This window comes from Myotis nattereri, assembly GCF_964212035.1.
Source record: "Myotis nattereri genome assembly, chromosome: 16".
Classification (NCBI taxonomy): domain Eukaryota; kingdom Metazoa; phylum Chordata; class Mammalia; order Chiroptera; family Vespertilionidae; genus Myotis; species Myotis nattereri.
The window spans coordinates 49,270,763-49,288,016 of record NC_138091.1 but is presented as its reverse complement, the minus strand read 5'-3'; the positions used below and the strand labels follow the sequence as shown (position 1 = coordinate 49,288,016).

The following is a 17,254-nucleotide window of genomic DNA, read 5'->3' as shown; positions in this document are numbered from 1 at the left end:
CCCGATGCATGGGCAGCCCTGGTTTACTAAACAGTGGACAGGCGGGTGTCCTCCAGGGCTGGCTGGCCAGGAGAGGGACGGTGGGCGGTCCCTGGTGCGGTCCTGGGGGGTGAGCGGCTCTGTGAGTCCGGGCTCTCTCCTCCGATACAGGTAGAGCATCTGTTCCATGAGGGCCTCCGCCTTCCCACGATGGTCTGGGATTCTGGATGCAGGGAACAGAGGAATTCTTCCCATGAAGCTCCCTCTGCACTTGCCTCTGAGAGGTGGCCTTGAAGTCTGCAACATGGAGAAAGGCAGGGGCCTGAGGGCGGCTGAGAGACCTTCTCTGGCCAGCTGGCCACCTGCTCCGGGAGGGGTGCGTGCCTCTGCTGGCCCGCCACGGCCCTCCTGCGCGGCTGAGAGTGGGGACGGCCAGGGTGGCAGACCCCCCGCTTACTCAGTTGCCCCGAGAGAGACCTGGAATCAGCGTCAGGTCTGGATTTCACAAGAAATGAGAGCAGCAGCGTCACCCAGAGACCCCAACAGAGAAGAGCCATGCTGGGGGCTCGGGAAGGGCTGCCCGCAGGACGAGCCCCGGGTCACAAATGAGGTAAATCGAGGCACGGATGTATTGAGGACTTGCCTGAGAGGCCCCACAGTGCCCACCGGACTCTGCACCAGTCGTCCTAGGAAACAAAGGCGGTGCTTATAGGAGTCTGGACAGAGCCCAGTCCCTGTCCCGATGGTCCAGTGGGTCTCAGCTGAAGGCGGTTTTGCCTCCCGAAGGGATATTGGCGACGTCTAGTGACATGTTTGGTTGTCACAGCTAGGGGAGGGACATGTCCGTAGATGCCAGGGATGCTGCTAACATTTCACAATGCACAGGGAGCCCCCACGACAGAGAACTCTGGAGTCCCAGATGTCAGCAGCGCTGAGGTTGAGAAAGCCCGAGACGCCCCGTCCTCGGCCCTGCGGGCAGAGCAGGGAAGATGGGCAGCTGGGAGGAACTGTGGCTGAGGCAGCCAGGGCTCTGAAGGCCGGCTGCCCGCTCTCAGTCCCGGAAGGAGCCCCCCAGGTGCAAAATGGGGCACCTCGACAGGAGGCCCACTGCACTGGGCGAGGTGCTGGGCACCACAGCCAGCCCTCCTGAGTAATGCCAGAGAGAAGCTTATAAAGCGTTTTAAGAGGCTGGTAAATTACAACCCCAGAAGCACATAAATGCGCCCATAAATGCCAGCCTTGCGCAGCAGGCCTGCGTGGGAAAGCCCGCGTGGGGAGGCAGGGACCACATTTACCTTTGCTCCCTAATCCCCAGGCTCTCCCCCCGGCTCGCTTACCTGCCTGGTGGCACTTCGTTCCTCTTACTCCTTCCCTGTCCAGAGAGTCTGCATCGACCATCTCTGTACCCAGTTCAGGGACTGGGGTGGGAGGAGTAGGGCGGGGGGGTCAGAGCCGGCCATCTTGGGGTCTTGAGTCTACCCTCCTAGGTGTAGAGAACTGGAGGCCACAAAGGGAACTACCCCCCCAAAGCAGCCCCATTTGCAGGCTCACTCCCATGATCCTTTGCTGGCCACAGCCATCAAAGACCACCAAAGACAGTTCTCTTAGCTTCACCAACATCTCCACGGCACCCGATGGTTTTCAAAACACGTTGACTTCTGACTTTTGATTCAGGCCAGGCTGGCGATCGCTCCTGTCACGATGAAGGCACTGAGGAGGCCAGAGAGGGGGTGACGTGCTCAGCAGATGATCAGCAGAGCCAGGATTTGAACCTGGGTCTCCTGCCCCTAAATTCCGGGTGGTGGCACTTGACCTTGGTTGTGTGGGGGACGAGGGCATGGGAATTGGGGTCTGAGAGCCTTGGTTTCAGATCCCGGCTCTTTCCTCACAGCCCATTTACCTTGAGCGGCTTTTTATTTATTTGTTTTCTAACCATTCTGAGCCTCAGTTTCCACATTGGCGAAATGGAGACACTACCAGCCACTTCCCAGGCCTGTGGTGAGGTGGAAATGGAGTGATTCTAGCCAGGCCCATAATAGATGCTCCATGAATTTTAGTTCTCTTTGCTCCTTTTCCACCATCCCGGTGGCCCAGGCCCAGGTCCGGGGTGAGGAGGTGTGGGGTCGTGGGTGATGGTGACAGATGGACAGACTAGGCTCCTCAGGGGAAGGCACGCAGACAGGGCAGGGACCAAATGCCATCCGTGAGGCCACTCCCGATTTATGGGATCTGGTGCAAAGTCTTTGAAGAGGCAATAAAATTCATATTCTGCTCCGAAGTGACAACAGCCGAGAGTCCGGACTTAGCCAACCAAATTGAACAATTTTATTTTATTTTTTACAAGGCAGGGAATGCTGGATGGGTAGCAAAAAGTCACGTTCTAATGCGATCAGCTTTCTGGACTAGGACTAGGCTTTCCCAAGAGTAACACGCCAACACCCTACAAAGAGGGTATATAACCGCCCCAGAGAGGCCGGGAGAACCCAGAACCCCAGCTTCCTGCTCAGTTCCACCGTCCTCTGCTAGCATCATGGCCACCCAGACCTGCTCCCCGATCTCTTCTGGGTCCATCAAGGTCCTCTGTGGCCCAGCGGGCGGGCTCTCTCGGGTGTCCCCCGTCCGCTCCATGGGCTCCTGCAGGGGTGCTGCGGGCTCGGCCTCCTCCGGCCGGCTGGGCCTCTCGAGCCTGGGAAGCTGCTTGCCCAGCTCCTGCCTGTCCTCCGGGTGCTACCCCTCTGGCTTTGCTGGGAGCGGGGTCTGGCTCTGCGAGGGCGCCTTCAATGGCAGCGAGAAGGAGACCATGCAGTTCCTGAACGACCGCCTGGCCAACTACCTGGAGAAGGTGCGGCAGCTGGAGCGGGAGAACGCGGAGCTGGAGACCAAGATCCGAGAGTGGTGCGAGTGTCAGATCCCGTACATCTGCCCCGACTACCAGTCCTACTTCAAGACCATTGAGGATCTGCAGCAGAAGGTAACGGGGGCCTGGCCCCTCTCCAGCCCAGCAGCCCCGCCCCTGGAGGGGGTCTGTCTCATACCAAGGGGCTACAGGTGGGACTGTAGCTCTAAGGGAAGCCTCCCATCAAGGCCAGCTTTTCTCTTTGGGGTCTTGGTTTCCTGGGGGGCCCAGATCTCTCCATTGCTTGTAACCTGTGGCCAGCCATTCCTCCCCTCCCTCGCTGTCTCAGCGATAGGAAGGGCAACACCATGTACCAAGCCCCTACTGGGCGCAGGCACTGTGCCTGGCATGTTCCTCTCTGTGGCTTATTGATTCCTCATCTGGGAGACATGGGCTTCCATTGAACAGATGTGGAAGTTGAAGTTGAACAGATGGAGTGCCCGGTCAGCACCTTGACCAAGATCACACAGCCTGCCAGTGCTGGGTGCAGAGGCTGACTCCAGCTCCGCCTGGCTCTCTCCACTCCCCCTGGTGTTTCCCACTGTGCCACCCTGGGGTCTGCCAATGCCAGGACTGACGGCCACTGACATCCCTCCTAGGACTGACGCTCCCTTCATACCTGGGCTCAGGGCTCAGGGCTCAGGGCTGGAGATGATGAAGGTGCTGGTGGCACTTAGAGGCCTGGCCTCTGGGAGCCGAGCTACCCACCCTGCTGGGCCTTCTCCAGCTCACGGGGTGCCCCTTGTTCCCCAGATCCTGCTGACCAAGGCCGAGAACACCAGGCTGCTCCTGCAAATTGACAACGCCAAGCTGGCTGCTGACGATTTCCGCACCAAGTAAGTGGGCCCGGTCCTGGGGTTTCTGTGCTGCTCCCCTGCCCTGGGGAGCCGGTGAGGTGGGGGCGAGGCCAGATGAGACTGTACGAGGAAAATGCAGCTTTGGCTCCGGATCCCTGCTGGGTCAGGGGAAAGGACTCTATGCTGCTGGCCCCAACTCAGCCACTGCAGCCAGACAGCAGGCAGGGGCCCTCCCTGTGCCTGGCTCCTCTGCCGCAGACTTGGCAGGGCTCTGTGTGTGCAGGTACGAGACGGAGCTGGGCCTGCGGCAGCTGGTGGAGTCGGACATGAATGGGCTGCGCAGGATCCTGGACGAGCTGACCCTGTGCAAGGCCGACCTGGAGGCCCAGGTGGAGTCCCTGAAGGAGGAGCTGCTCTGCCTCAAGAAGAACCACGAGGAGGTGAGGCTGGTACCACGAGAGCTCCCCATGTTTCCCGCCCAGCGGGGAGTCCCGGGTATAACAATTGTGGCAACCACTTCCCCAGGAACTCCAGCTGGCACTTGTTCATGGCTCACTGTGTGCCAGGAACTTTGCATTTCATTTCATCCTCACCACAATCCCAGGAGGGATATGCTATTATAAGCTCCATTCTACAGATGAGAACGCTGAGGCACAAAGAGGTTAAGTCACTTGCCTAAGGTCACCCAGATCCCACACTCCTGCCCATGACACTAAAGCTCCATTTGAGCTGTCATGCCTGCTAACAATCCTACTTGCTGGTACTTGCACCATCTCACCCTACTCTCCCAAGCCCTCTGAGGAGGTCGCTCCAAGTCCATGAGGAGACGGAGGCTCAGAGAGGTTCAGTATCCTGTTTCATGTCACACAGCTGGCCACCGATGGGGGGGGAGGTTGGAATGCAGCTCAGCTGAACCCCAACCCCTGCATCCAGCATCCTTTTCATCACCTTATGGCATCTTGTCGGCTCTCTGCAGGAAGTCAACACACTCCGTTGCCAACTCGGGGACCGACTGAATGTGGAGGTGGACGCCGCCCCCCCAGTGGATCTCAACAAGATCCTGGATGACATGAGATGCCAGTATGAGGCCCTGGTGGAGAATAACCGCAGAGACGTGGAGGCCTGGTTCAACACGCAGGTGGGTCTGGGGCAGCCCAGGATCACCAGCTCCTGGGCTGGGGTTACCCTTGACAGTGGCTTCCCTTGGTCTGACCGCACTGGGCCCTCTCGTTTCCCAGACCGAGGAGCTGAACCAGCAGGTGGTGTCCAGCTCAGAGCAGCTTCAGTGCTGCCAGACGGAGATCATCGAGCTGAGACGCACGGTCAACGCCCTGGAGATCGAGCTGCAGGCCCAGCACAGCATGGTGAGTGGCCCCTGCTGAGTGGCTGTCCATCCCTCGTGGCAGGCAGGCTCTTAGACGACCGGGGGCATGATCACAGTGGCACGCAGAGTCCCAGGGCCGTGGGTGTCTGGGTGGGATCCCTCCCATTGGCAGCTCTCCTCTTTGCCGCTGCAGCGGAACTCCCTGGAATGCACCCTGGAGGAGACCGAGGCCCGCTACAGCTCGCAGCTGGCCCAGATGCAGTGCCTGATCGGCAACGTGGAGGCCCAGTTGGCCGAGATCCGCTGTGACCTGGAGCGGCAGAACCAGGAGTACCAGCTCCTCCTGGACGTCAAGGCCCGGCTGGAGTCGGAGATCGCCACCTACCGCTGCCTGCTGGAGGGAGAGGACTGCAAGTGAGTGGCCAGGGTTCTGGGGGGGAGGGGAAGGTGCACCTAGACCCACCCCCAGGGCCTGGCTGGCAGCATCAGCCCTGGGGTGGCTAGTGCACAGATGAAGGGCGGGGGGGTCAGAGAGAGAGAGAGATTCCTTCTGGCCCCCGACTTGGGTCATCCATGGGGGGACAAGCCAGTCCAAGCTCTGTTTTGGCTGGGAGTCTCTAGTCTTCATCCCTGCAGCCCTCGCTCGGCACTGTCTGAGGCCGTTCATTGTTGTCACCCACGTGTTTCACTTGATCCCCTAAATCTGTTTAATACGGCGTCGGTGCCAAGTCCCCATGCCTGACCTGATATGATTTCATCTCCCCAGGCTCCCTCCCCACCCTTGTGCCACGGAATGCAAGCCTGCCGGTAGAGTTCCCTACGTCTCGGGCATGTCCTGTGCCCCGGCTCCCTAGGGCAGCACCTAGATTCGCACCATCGCCGAGGAGATCCGAGATGGGAGAGTCATTTCCTCCAGGAGCACAAGCAGGCCTGCCCGCTGTGCCCAGCCACCCAGCCCAGAGGGCGGGCCCTGGCCCACAGGAGGGAGGCCACCCCTGTGGCTCCCGGCTCTCAACAACCCCCCTTCCCTACAGGGGCTCCCCGCTCAGCAGGCTTTTTCTACCGAAATACTTCTTATATTGTGCTTCTCCATTTCACTGCTTTCATGCATGCAAAACTAGGTTTCCCTGGAAATGTACCCAATAAAGTGTGTTCTCTTGGCATAGCAAACGCGGCTCTGTCTACTCTGACGTGGTTAGTTCTGGGGGTGTTTGGTCAGGGGTTGCACTGAAGGTGTGGGATTTGGTGTCAGGTCTGTCTTCGCTGGTGCTGGGTGATAGGAAGTGACGGGGTGATTAAACATATCGAATAACAGGGATACCTCAGGCCCTGGTCCACGAGCCCAGGCACCGACCCAATCAGGATGGGCATGGCCACAACCCCCAGGCTTGTTGGCCCTGCCTGTGGGTACCCACCTGGGGAGACCTCAGAAGAGGCAAAGGCTCCCCGGCCAGTCCTCCTCAGTACTCCTGCCTGGATCTGGGGGTTCTCTCTCCCTTCCTGTTAGCTTCTCCCTTGCCTGGTGCCCTTTCCCCTGCTCACCCACCCTCAAACCTGGCACGGGGACAGTTTAGGAGAGGGGGTTCCAGGACCAACCAGAGAGAGGCAAATTCCAGGCTGCCAGGCTGGGCCAACCACCCCTGGGAGCGGAGTTGGAGTGACTTGGGGTATGAAGGTGGGGGGTGAACTCATGTCCACAACACTGGCTACAGAGCCGGAGTGAAAGGTGATGGGGACAGTGACGTGTGTGTGTGTGTGTCTGTGTGTGTCTGTGTGTGTGTGTCTCTCTGTGTGTGTCTGTGTGTGTGTCTGTGTGTGTGTCTGTGTGTGTGCCTGTGTGTGTCTCTGTGTGTGTCTGTGTGTGTGTCTGTGTGTGTGTCTCTGTGTGTGTCTCTGTGTGTGTGTGTGTGTGTGTGTGTGTGTGTGTGTGTGTGTGGCGGGGCGGGGGGCGAACTTCACAATGGGGCAGAGCTCAAAGTGCCCTGGATTCTGCTGGTTGAGCCGTGCCCATCTGAGCATCGAGCCTAACCATGCCAGGACCTGCTCCCCTCTGAGCTGAGGAGCATGGCCTGTGAGAAGTCAGAGGCCCTCATGCCTGCTTTGTCTCTGGCCTCATTCTTGAGTTAAGAACACGGGCCCAGAGAGAGCAGTGACTTGTCCCAGGACACACAGTGGTGAGAGGGACAGGCCATGGCTTAGCTATTCAGACTCTAGCTCTGGTACTCTTCCCAGCACACAGGTCAGGCTCTCACCTCTCTCTGTGTGTCTTTTTCTTTCTCTTCTTTTCTGCCTCTGAGCTCTTACTGGAGCCCAAGACCTCCATGGGGAAGACATGGGATGTCACCAGGAATTTGCTGCTCAACCAGGGGTGCAGCAAACACCTCTCGGATCTTAGGGAAGAGGTGCATGGGCAGGTTGGAGCATCTGCACTGAGCGTGGCTCTGTGTTTGGCAGTGGGCGCCCAGTCATGTCCTGTGACCTCTCTAGTGTTGGCTGGTTCATCTATGAAATGGGGCTGCAGGAGGCTCAGTGTGTGCAGCCCCCAGGAAGTGGTAGCTATGAGCATTAGTGTTAAATGAAGGGCCCCTGAGCTGAGTATGGAGAGTGGAAACCCCTGGCCCCCGAGGTGGGCCCGGAGTCTTTGCTTGGTTACACGGCAGGTCGCTGGTGGGATCTGCACTGTTGGTCAGCAGTACCCTTGGAGCTGGACAGTGAACCCTCAGGCCTTGGCCTCAGAGGACTTGCTCGGCCTTGGTCAGGAGGGTCCTTCCATGCAGTCCCACTCTCCTCCTGCCCTGCGCTCTCTGGGCTTCGAACTCCTGCTCTGGGGCCTGCGGGCTGTGCTTCCTGGCTCATGCCTGAGGCTCAGGAGATGAACGGTGGGCAGGGGGCACACAGAGCATGCCACCCCTGTTTGCTGGTACATGGGAACAGCCAGGGATTGGACTGGGCCTTCTGTTCCATCTACAGCTCAAGCTGCCTGGCTACTGTGTCGGAGCAGACAGACCACACAGGCTTGTGACCTGACAATCACACTGTCAACTCCTCCCAGCGTGCCGTGTGTCTCCTTTCATGCACTCTCTACAGTTTGCAGAGGGAATTCACAGCCTCGTGCCATGCACTCAGACAGCCCTGGGTGTCATGGGCACTTTATTTAGGTAGCCTTGTCTAGCTCTTTATTAACTTGTTTAGAGTCTGTGATGGTTAAGGAACCCATTCCTACTCTCACTCTCACATACACCTTCAACTGAGTTCCAGTTTAAATCACTAAGCTGTGCGCACACCAGAACTCAACTTTCCTACTGTGAACTGGACATGGACACGGCAGTGAACTGGCTTACGGTCCTGTCTCCCTTTGGGCAGAATGGCTTTGGCCCGGAGAACACTGTTCTCTGCCAAAGGGACTGGTTAGTCTGAGCAGGGCTGCTCACCTCCACAGAGATGCCTAATATTTTATCGCTAAGTCTCTCTCGGTCTCCTCATCTGTAAGAGTGAGGATGGTAAGACTGACTTTGGAAGTACTGTATCTTTCTCTCTCAGTTCTCAACCCACTTTTTCTCTCCTTCCTTCTTCCTTCCCTCCTTTTCTATGCTTCCTTCCTCTCAAAATCCTTTCTTTGCTTCCTTACTTAGCACAATTCACCATGGGCAAAGCATTCATTCATTCATTCATTCATTCATTCATTCATTCATTCATGTATATTGAGACACCTAGAAGCCCAGCACTGTGCTTGACACTATAGAGATCTCAAAACAAGTACCAGGTCACTCCTTGCCCCCAAGAATGTACAGTCTCCCTGAGAAGATAGGGCTGAAACACAAGACAATTTGAGGATATCATCGAATGGAGGGCCAACAGGTCAACCACTAGTCACTGCCATGAGTGTTTGGAGCTGGTAGAGTACAGCAGGGCAGGAGCAGGGGGCAGGCTCCTGAAACATTCCCAGCCTCAGTTTATCCACCTATTAAATGGGGATATTGGCGATGCCAATCTCATGGGGTTGTTGTGAGGAGTGAATGAGAAAATGCCTGGAGAGAGCTCCAGCACAGAGCCCGGCAGGTGCTCAGTGCTCAATGAATGATGGCCGATCCCACTGGCTTGTTATTACGAGGACTATGTGGGAGAGAGAAACTCCTTCCAGGTAGCACAGGTGTGGAGCCCTGCCTGGGAACCCATGTGACCCTCAGGCTGTATAAACAGCATGTGGCTTGCTGGCCTCCATGGCTGTAGCTTCTCTGGGCTCCTGGGTGTCTCCAGGAGGCTGCAGCTTAGCAGGGCTTGGGTGGAGCCCTGTACTCACCTGGGTGGGAAGCACAAACACCCAAGGAGGTGCAGCCAGGTTCTCAGCTCAGGTGTGTCCTTGCACTGGGGCATGGATTTCCAGGGAGGGAGAGGCTGAGGCAGCCAATGGCGGCCTGGGCTGGTGCTGGGTGGGTGCCGGTCACACCAGGCCCCCAGGGGTGGGAAGGGCATGGTGACTCATGGAAGCTCTGTATCTAAGGGCCCCAAGCACATGCACCTGGCCCGTGGGATGGTGGCCTGTGTGCTCAGAGACTGTCCGCACTCCCTAGTGACAGCTGTGTGGTATTGAGGTGTGACTTCAACAAGACTCCACAAGTGTGGGGATCAGCAATCAGCGGCTGCCCTTACTGTGCATGAACCATGAGCAGGTGCTGTTCTAGAAGCTTCACACGTATGTTATCCTCAGAGCAGCCCTAGGAAGCAGGGACTATCTTCCTCCCGGTTAACAGAGGAGGAAATAGAGAGAGAGGAAACAGCTGGCACATGGCAGGGCTGGGATTCGAATCCCCAGAGTTCACAGGTAACCACGATGCTGAGCTGCATCTCCTGGGACACCAGCGGCTGTTGGCCATCCTCTTGTGGAGTCCACCCTATTCTGTCCTTTCCTTTCTCCACAGAGCCCGGCCACAGGATTTTGGAGCTGCGGTGGAGGCTGGTGGTGCGGCGGAGAAGGCCAGGCCAGACTCAGGTTGGCATCTTGGTTCTGCCTGTCACTAGCGGGTGCCCCTAGCACGCTTTCATTGTCCTTGGGTCTTGGTTTCCTCAGCATTGAGGGGGGATAACAAGCTCGGCTCACAGGGCACCATGAGGACTCGGTGAGACCCCGCACGGGAAAGCACCGCGAGCCCTGCCGGGAAGGCTGCTGGTGCTCAGCCCACCGTCGTTCTCCTCATGGGATCCCGAGAAGAGTAATTAGGACCCAGATCGCAGGGCAGAACAACAGGCAAGTCCCATCGGCCTCCCTGACGAGGCCCCTCCCCAGCCACACCTGCCCTCTTGCTCAGCTCTCAGGCCCTCTTCCAGGTCCCCCTTGCTTGGCAGATGGATTTTCTGGGCAAATATTCCACCCTTGTCCAGCTTTCTGGGCATCCGTCCAGACAACTCCTGTTGCAGAGATGGAATTCCGAAGGCCAGGCGCTTTGAGCCTTCTGAGGAGCCTGTGAGCAAGACCACTCCACCTGGCTCAGCAACCAGAAGGGAAGGCTTCTCCATTTTCAACCAGGGCCTGGACGACACCTTCCTTACGTGGAGCAGGCGCCCAGTTAGCCGAGCTCTAGCCATTTTGGCTGGAGCTGAGGCTGCAGAGCCAGAACGGACTTCCTGGCAAGGGAGGGAGTAGGGATGTGTTCATCGAGGCTCTGCTGCGTCCAGGGTGACCAACCGAACCCTTTTGCCCAGGACTGAGGGGTTCCCAGGGATCGGAGACTTTCAGCACTAAACCCAGAACAATCCTGGGGCAACAGCAATAGTTGGTTACCGTAGACATATTTCCTGAGCTGTTCTAGAGCCTTCTGTATCTCCTTGGGCTTGAGGCCCGGCTTTCCGGCAACAACCAGACTTGCCCTTCCGACGCCCAGGAGCCAGCCCAGAGGCCTCTTTGACTCCGTTGGCTCATAAAAGAAGACAATGCTGGAGAAAGTCAAGACCGACTCCCACACCTCTGAACGAGGAGGCTGAGGCCTGGGCTCTGATGACAGGCCCCTTTGAAGAACTGACAGAGCCTGGGTCTTGCCAGCAGCATGGGGCGGTGGTGAGTCTCCACGTGTCCAACGGGCTCCTTGTTTACGAGGCCGAGGAATGTTCACAGGAAGCTAAAGAGCAGGTTAATGAGGGGTTCTGATAGAAAGTGGTATTAACTTTACGAGGAGAAGACACTTTGTAAAGGCCAACGCCCACGGGGGCCGAGATATAAACCCGGGGCGAGGAGCTGCGCCTGTGCATCGGGGGTGCCCAGCCTTGCAGCTCTGTCGCTTGTGCCCCGGTGCGGAGGCCATGGCTTCCAAATGCCTCAAGGCCAGCTTCTCCTCGGGGTCCCTCAAGGGCCTGGGAGGGGCCCACGGGGGCTCGCCCCGCGTGTCCACCGTCTACTCCAGCAGCTCCTGCAAGCTCCCCAGCCTCTCCCGTGGGGCCCGGAGTTTCTCCACCTGCTCGGTTGGGCTGGGCAGGAGCAGCTGCAGGGCTGCCAGCTGCCTCCCTGCTCTCTGCCTCCCCTCCGGAGGCTTTGCCACCAGCTACAGCGTGGGCGCGGGCTGGTTCGGGGAAGGCATCCTGACAGGCAGCGAGAAGGAGACCATGCAGTTCCTGAACGACCGCCTGGCCAGCTACCTGGAGAAGGTGCGGCAGCTGGAGCAGGAGAACGCCAGCCTGGAGAGCCGCATCCGCGAGTGGTGCGAGCAGCAGGTGCCCTATCTGTGCCCCGACTACCAGTCCCACTTCCGGACCATTGAGGAGCTCCAGAAGAAGGTGAGGGGTTTCGGGTGGCACTGGCAGCTCAGGAGGCTGGTGCCACCAGCACTGGACTGGAAGCCAGAACATCTGTGCTGGTGGCCCAGTTCCCCGGGGGCACTTCAGAGGTCACAGGGCCTGTTCACACTGTGGTCTCACTTGCTCCTCCCAGTAATCTTACGAGGGAGATATCACCAGCCCATTTAACAGATGAGAACGCTGAGGCTCAGGCTGGTTAAGTGACTTATTCTAAGTGGTCCCACTGGCAGTTAGTGGAGCCAGAGCTTGAACATGACTCTATGGACTAATTGATTGTATGACCTTTGATACTATAGCCCAACTCACCTCTTCCTCCTCCTCCTCCTCCTCCTCCTCTTCCTCCTCCTCCTCCTCCTCCTCCTCCTCCTCCTCCTTCTCCTCCTCCTCCTCCTCCTCCTCTTCCTTCTCCTCCTCCTCCTCCTCCTCCTCCTCCTCCTCCTCCTCCTCCTCCTCTTCCTCCTCCAAGGTAAGGGGATTGAATTTGATGTGTTGGTTCAGGGCAGGTTTCTTATAACTGATTCAGGAAAGGAAAAGCCTGTCAGAAGTTTCCTTCTCGCCCAGCCCACATTCCCTGAACATCAGCTGGCTTCTGAGAAGGGTCATTTATGACCAAGGAATCACAGAGTGTGCTGTTGGTAATAACCTTCCCGGAGAGCCCTGTAGTCTGGGCGATAGAAAGAGAAGAGGAAGCCATCATGCCCGGTCTTCCTGCAGCATTGCCACGCCTCCCCCTCTCTGTTCCAGGCTACAGGTCGCAGATGTACTGCATGGGCACGGGCCCTAGCGGTTTCCTGCCCTGATCCGTGCAGCATGCCCATAAGCCTCGTGGAGCCTCAGCTGCCAGGAGTCCAGGGATGGGTGCTGCCCTTTCTCCAATGGCAGCTCATGCCAGCTTTGGGGTGCTCCGGCCAGCAGAATGTCCTTTCTTTTACTGAAGTAACTTTCCCCCCACTTCTTGCCCTCCTCTAGACCCTGTGTACCAAGGCAGAGAATGCCCAGTTGGTGGTGCAGATCGACAATGCCAAGCTGGCCGCAGATGATTTCAGGACCAAGTGAGTGCCCTGCCTTCCCCTTGGTTGGGGCTGGTAATACTGGACATTGGTGACACCCAGACTCCGGGTTTTGGCTGCACTAAGTCACTGAGGCATTAAGGTGGACACACAGCACCAGGCCAGTCTGGGGTGAGATGTGACTTGGATATAAAACAGAAATGCAGCTTCAGGTGCCCTGTTACGTGCCTGCCAGGTATGAGATGGAGGTGTCCATGAGGCAGCTGGTGGAGTCAGACATGAATGGGCTGCGCAGGATCCTGGATGATCTGACCCTGTGCAAGGCCGACCTGGAGGCCCAGGTGGAGTCCCTGAAGGAGGAGCTGCTCTGCCTGAAGAAGAACCATGAGGAGGTAAGTATGGGGAGCAGTGAGCATGGGGAGCAGGTGAGCATAGGGGAGTAGGTGAGCATGGGGAGCAGGTGAGCATGGGGAGTAGGTGAGCATGGCAGTAGGTGAGCATGGGGAGCAGGTGAGCGTGGGGAGTAGGTGAGCATGGGAGTAGGTGAGCATGGGGAGCAGGTGAGCGTGGGGAGTAGGTGAGCATGGGAGTAGGTCAGCATGGGAGTAGGTCAGCATGGGGAGTAGGTCAGCATGGGGAGAAGGTGAGCATGGGGAGTAGGTAAGCATGGGGAACAGGTGAGCATGGGGAGCAGGTGAGCATGGGGAGTAGGTGAGCATGGGAGTAGGTGAGCATGGGGAGCAGTGGGCATGAGGGAGTAGGTGACCATGGGGAGTAGGTGACCATGGGGAGTAGGTGAGCATGGGGAGCAGGTGAGCATAGGGGAGTAGGTGAGGATGGGGAGTAGGTGAGCATGGGGAGCAGGTGAGCATGGGGAGCAGATAGCTGTGGTGGGGAGGACAATGGGGAAGCCAGTGGGAAAGTTAGTGCTGACCTTGGTCTATGCCATAGGAAGTAAACTCACTGCGCTGCCAGCTTGGTGACCGGCTCAACGTCGAGGTGGACGCTGCCCCGCCTGTGGACCTGAATCGCGTTCTGGATGAGATGAGGTGCCAGTACGAGACCTTGGTGGAGAATAACCGCCGGGATGCTGAAGACTGGTTCAACACCCAGGTACGTCCTGGAAACAGTCTGCCACAGAGATACACCATGGGTCACACAGGAGTGACCTGGGGGCTCCCCATCGAGAAACCTGAGTTTGAGTCCCAGCTCTGTTTTGACCTCCACATGCACCTTGGGCCGGTGGCTGTGGCCTAAGCGATCATGTCCTCTAAAATGAATAGTTTGGGCTGGGTGATCTGGAAGGTCCTTCTCAGCTCACGATTCTCATTGGCCTCTGTGGACCTCAGAAGCTGTGTCCCCAGTGATCCTGACCAGGTCCCATGTGTGTATGTTTCAGACCGAGGAGCTGAACCAGCAGGTGGTGTCCAGCTCAGAGCAGCTGCAGACCTTCCAGGCAGAGATCATCGAGCTGAGACGCACGGTCAACGCCCTGGAGATCGAGCTGCAGGCCCAGCAGAGCATGGTGAGTCCTGAGGCGGCTGGGGATCAAGCCTAGCTGCCCATGAGCTCCCCCAATTTCCATGCTCTGACCACATAGGCTAATGGTCAAGTTCTTGAGCATCAGAGATTTCCTGTGCAGAGAAGAGGGAACGAGAGCCCAGCCCCATTCACAGATGCCCCAGGGGTAAAAGAGGAGGCTGTGGCAACTGACATGTCCAGGCAGCGGCTCCTGTATGTGTGGAAGCAGATTCTTTCTGAGTAATTATCAGTTACTCAGAGATACCTTTTTGGTTTGGTTTTTTGTTTGTTTTTTGTCTTGTTAATCCTCACCTGAGGATACTTTCCCATTGATTTTTAGGGAGAGTGGAAGAGAGAGGGAAAGACAGAGAGAAACTTCAATGTGAGAGGAACACATTGATTGGTTGCCTCCTGCACGAGCCCCAACAAGGGCTCAGGCCAGGGAGGAGCCTGCAACCGAGGTACGTGCTCTTGACCGGAATCAAACCCGGGACCCTTTGGTCCACAGGCTGAAGCTCTATCCACTGAGCCAAACTGACAAGGGCCAGAGATACTATTTTTAGGTCATTTTAGACCAAGATGGCTAGAGGGGCTAATTGGCTCATCTTAAGGAAGATGTCTGGTTGTGGTTCATCCTGGCTCAAAGTGATTCTCTGAGCTTCTGTTCTTGGATTCTGAGGTCTCCGTGAGACCCAGATGGATTAGGTGCATCTTCCTTGCTCCTTCTCTGATCCTTAACCTTCCTCCTCCCTACACAACTCTGGTCCTCACAGAGAGATGCTCTGGAATCCACCCTGTCGGAGACGGAGGCCCGCTACAGCTCCCAGCTGGCCCAGATGCAGTGCCTGATCGGCAACGTGGAGTCCCAGCTGGCCGAGATCAGGGGTGACCTGGAGCGGCAGAACCAGGAGTACCAGGTGCTGCTGGACGTCCGGGCCCGGCTGGAGGGTGAGATCAACACGTACCGGGGCCTGCTGGAGAGTGAGGACTGCAAGTGAGTACCACTGCGCTCTCATCTTCTGAACGCAGTCCACACCATTCTGGGGAGACAGCATGTGCCTGGGAAAAGCCCAGCCAGGAGCCCTGGGTTTCCTTCTGGTCTTGTTACAAATTCATCACATGACCCGGGCAAATCTCTTTTCTCCCCTGGCCTCTGTTCCCCTTTTGGCAAAACAATGGGGCAGGACTAGGTGATTTTTAAGTTACTCTGAGTTATGGAAAACAGCAACTGGAAAAACATATTAATCTGATCTTTTTCTTTCTCCTAGGCTGCCCTGTAACCCGTGTGCCCCCGAACCCTCGGCCTCCAAGTCATGCCTCCCCTGTCTTCCCGTGGCCTCCTGTGGTCCTGGCGCAGCCCGCACGACCTGCAGCCCCCGCCCCATTTGTGTGCCCTGCCCGGGAGGCCGGTTCTGAGAATGCCTAGGCCCAGAAAGCCAAGGCCACTGTCTCCAGGGCTTGGAGTTGGCCTCTAGTTAGCCCTAACCCTAAAGTCCCAATCCCTTCTCATGCAGAGCCCAGGGCCGGTCCTGAGAGGCCTCACCGCAAATACATGCCATAAAGCTTCTTAAAGCCTGTCCCTAAGGCTGGCTGCTCCCGAAGGCCGCAACTCCTCGTCATTTCAATGGGTTCCAGGGTCTCTGTTCTCGGGCTGCCTCTTGGGTCAGCATTTCCTTCTGGGTGCTGCTCCGGTGGGTCCTGAAATGCAACAGAGGGATTCAGAACAATAAAGTGCATTTGCTCTGGCTCTCGATGCCTAAGTAGCACCATTCTGGATTGTTGGTTTGTGTCTCTGCTGTATGAAGAGGGGTGACTCTTGGGAAGATGAATGGGGGATGCCTGACCATGTACTAGTATGATGCTGGGGATGACAGGGTCCCTGTGCTCCTTTTTGGGGTGGGTAGAGGTCTACAGTGGGGCTTATTGTTCAGCTTCCCTGATGAAGACCTTTCTCCAAGAGTCCAGTGTGGTGGCAGATGTTACCAGACCCTCCCTGCTATTCAGTATACATGGTCACCCTGGGATCCCAGAGGAGGAGAATAAATCTGGGGCCAGTACAATGGGAAGCATTTCAGGACACTTCATTAGCTCATGTCTGTGGTCCTCCTAAGAGCAGCCGTATGAAGTCCCACACCAGGGTGCTTCTAGAGCGTGCTTCCATCAACCCCACTCTTCCATGGCAGCCTTTTCACACAGGCCTCCCCATTTAGCAACCCCCCTGAAAACCCACCCTCCATCCAAAGCACCAGATCCGAGAGTGAGCCAGCCACCGTGACTGCCACCCACAATTCAGAGATTCTAGTTCTTAAGAGGCTCTTCATGTACTTGTGTGCCCTTGACGTCTGATAAGGCCCACCGTGGGTACCAAAGCATTTCAGCAGGAAGAGTGGGAACTCCCAGCCTCTTGACCCAAAGGTGCTCACTTGGGCCCAGAATGTCCTCCCCCAACAGACCAGGCAGGCTCCAAGTTCCATCAATGCCAAGGGGAAGTGGAGAAGGATGAAGGCAAAGCTTTCTGAGATGGAAAGGAAGGCGGGTTGGCCCCTGATGGCCATGTGCTCTGTATAAGATGCCAAGAGCACATGCTGAGGAGCTTCAGTGATGGTAAGAGAGTTATAGCGACACTCAAGGTGGAAAACAGATGGGGGAAAATGCTGACTAAGGTAACGCTGAGGACCCCTCCTCCTCCCACACACACCTCTTAAGGGTGCCGAGTGTAGTTCACCCTGATTTGATTTTAGAATCCTCCCCTTTCCAATCCCCTGGAAAGGAGGGTCTCGGGCTTCATTTCTCCCAGCCCCCTCACTCCTGGCATTCTGCACCCCCTCAGCTTTGGGCTTCTTGGAACCCCTTGGCTGGTTTAGCTGAGGCTCAGTCACCCAGAGACGATGATGGTCTCAGGATCATTCAGTTCATTCAACAAACCCTGGCTGTGCACCTT

General features: G+C 57.1%; 2 protein-coding genes across 2 annotated transcripts; both read left to right on the top strand.

Annotated features, from left to right (window-relative positions):
- Nucleotides 1-2,509: 2,509 nt before the first annotated feature.
- KRT36 (keratin 36) lies at nucleotides 2,510-5,850 on the top strand (the record flags this gene model as incomplete). Its single annotated transcript, XM_081109846.1, has 7 exons — nucleotides 2,510-2,950; nucleotides 3,629-3,711; nucleotides 3,956-4,112; nucleotides 4,649-4,810; nucleotides 4,911-5,036; nucleotides 5,190-5,410; nucleotides 5,763-5,850. 7 exons carry the CDS (start codon nucleotides 2,510-2,512, stop codon nucleotides 5,848-5,850), a joined length of 1,278 nt encoding a protein of 425 aa, XP_080965972.1.
- Nucleotides 5,851-11,290: 5,440 nt separating this feature from the next.
- Nucleotides 11,291-15,729, top strand: KRT35 (keratin 35; the record flags this gene model as incomplete). The annotated part of the gene is made up of 7 exons (XM_081109840.1): nucleotides 11,291-11,761; nucleotides 12,752-12,834; nucleotides 13,028-13,184; nucleotides 13,744-13,905; nucleotides 14,192-14,317; nucleotides 15,087-15,307; nucleotides 15,582-15,729. The coding sequence occupies 7 exons, from the start codon at nucleotides 11,291-11,293 to the stop codon at nucleotides 15,727-15,729; spliced, it is 1,368 nt and encodes a 455-aa protein (XP_080965966.1).
- Between the last annotated feature and the right edge of the window lie 1,525 nt (nucleotides 15,730-17,254).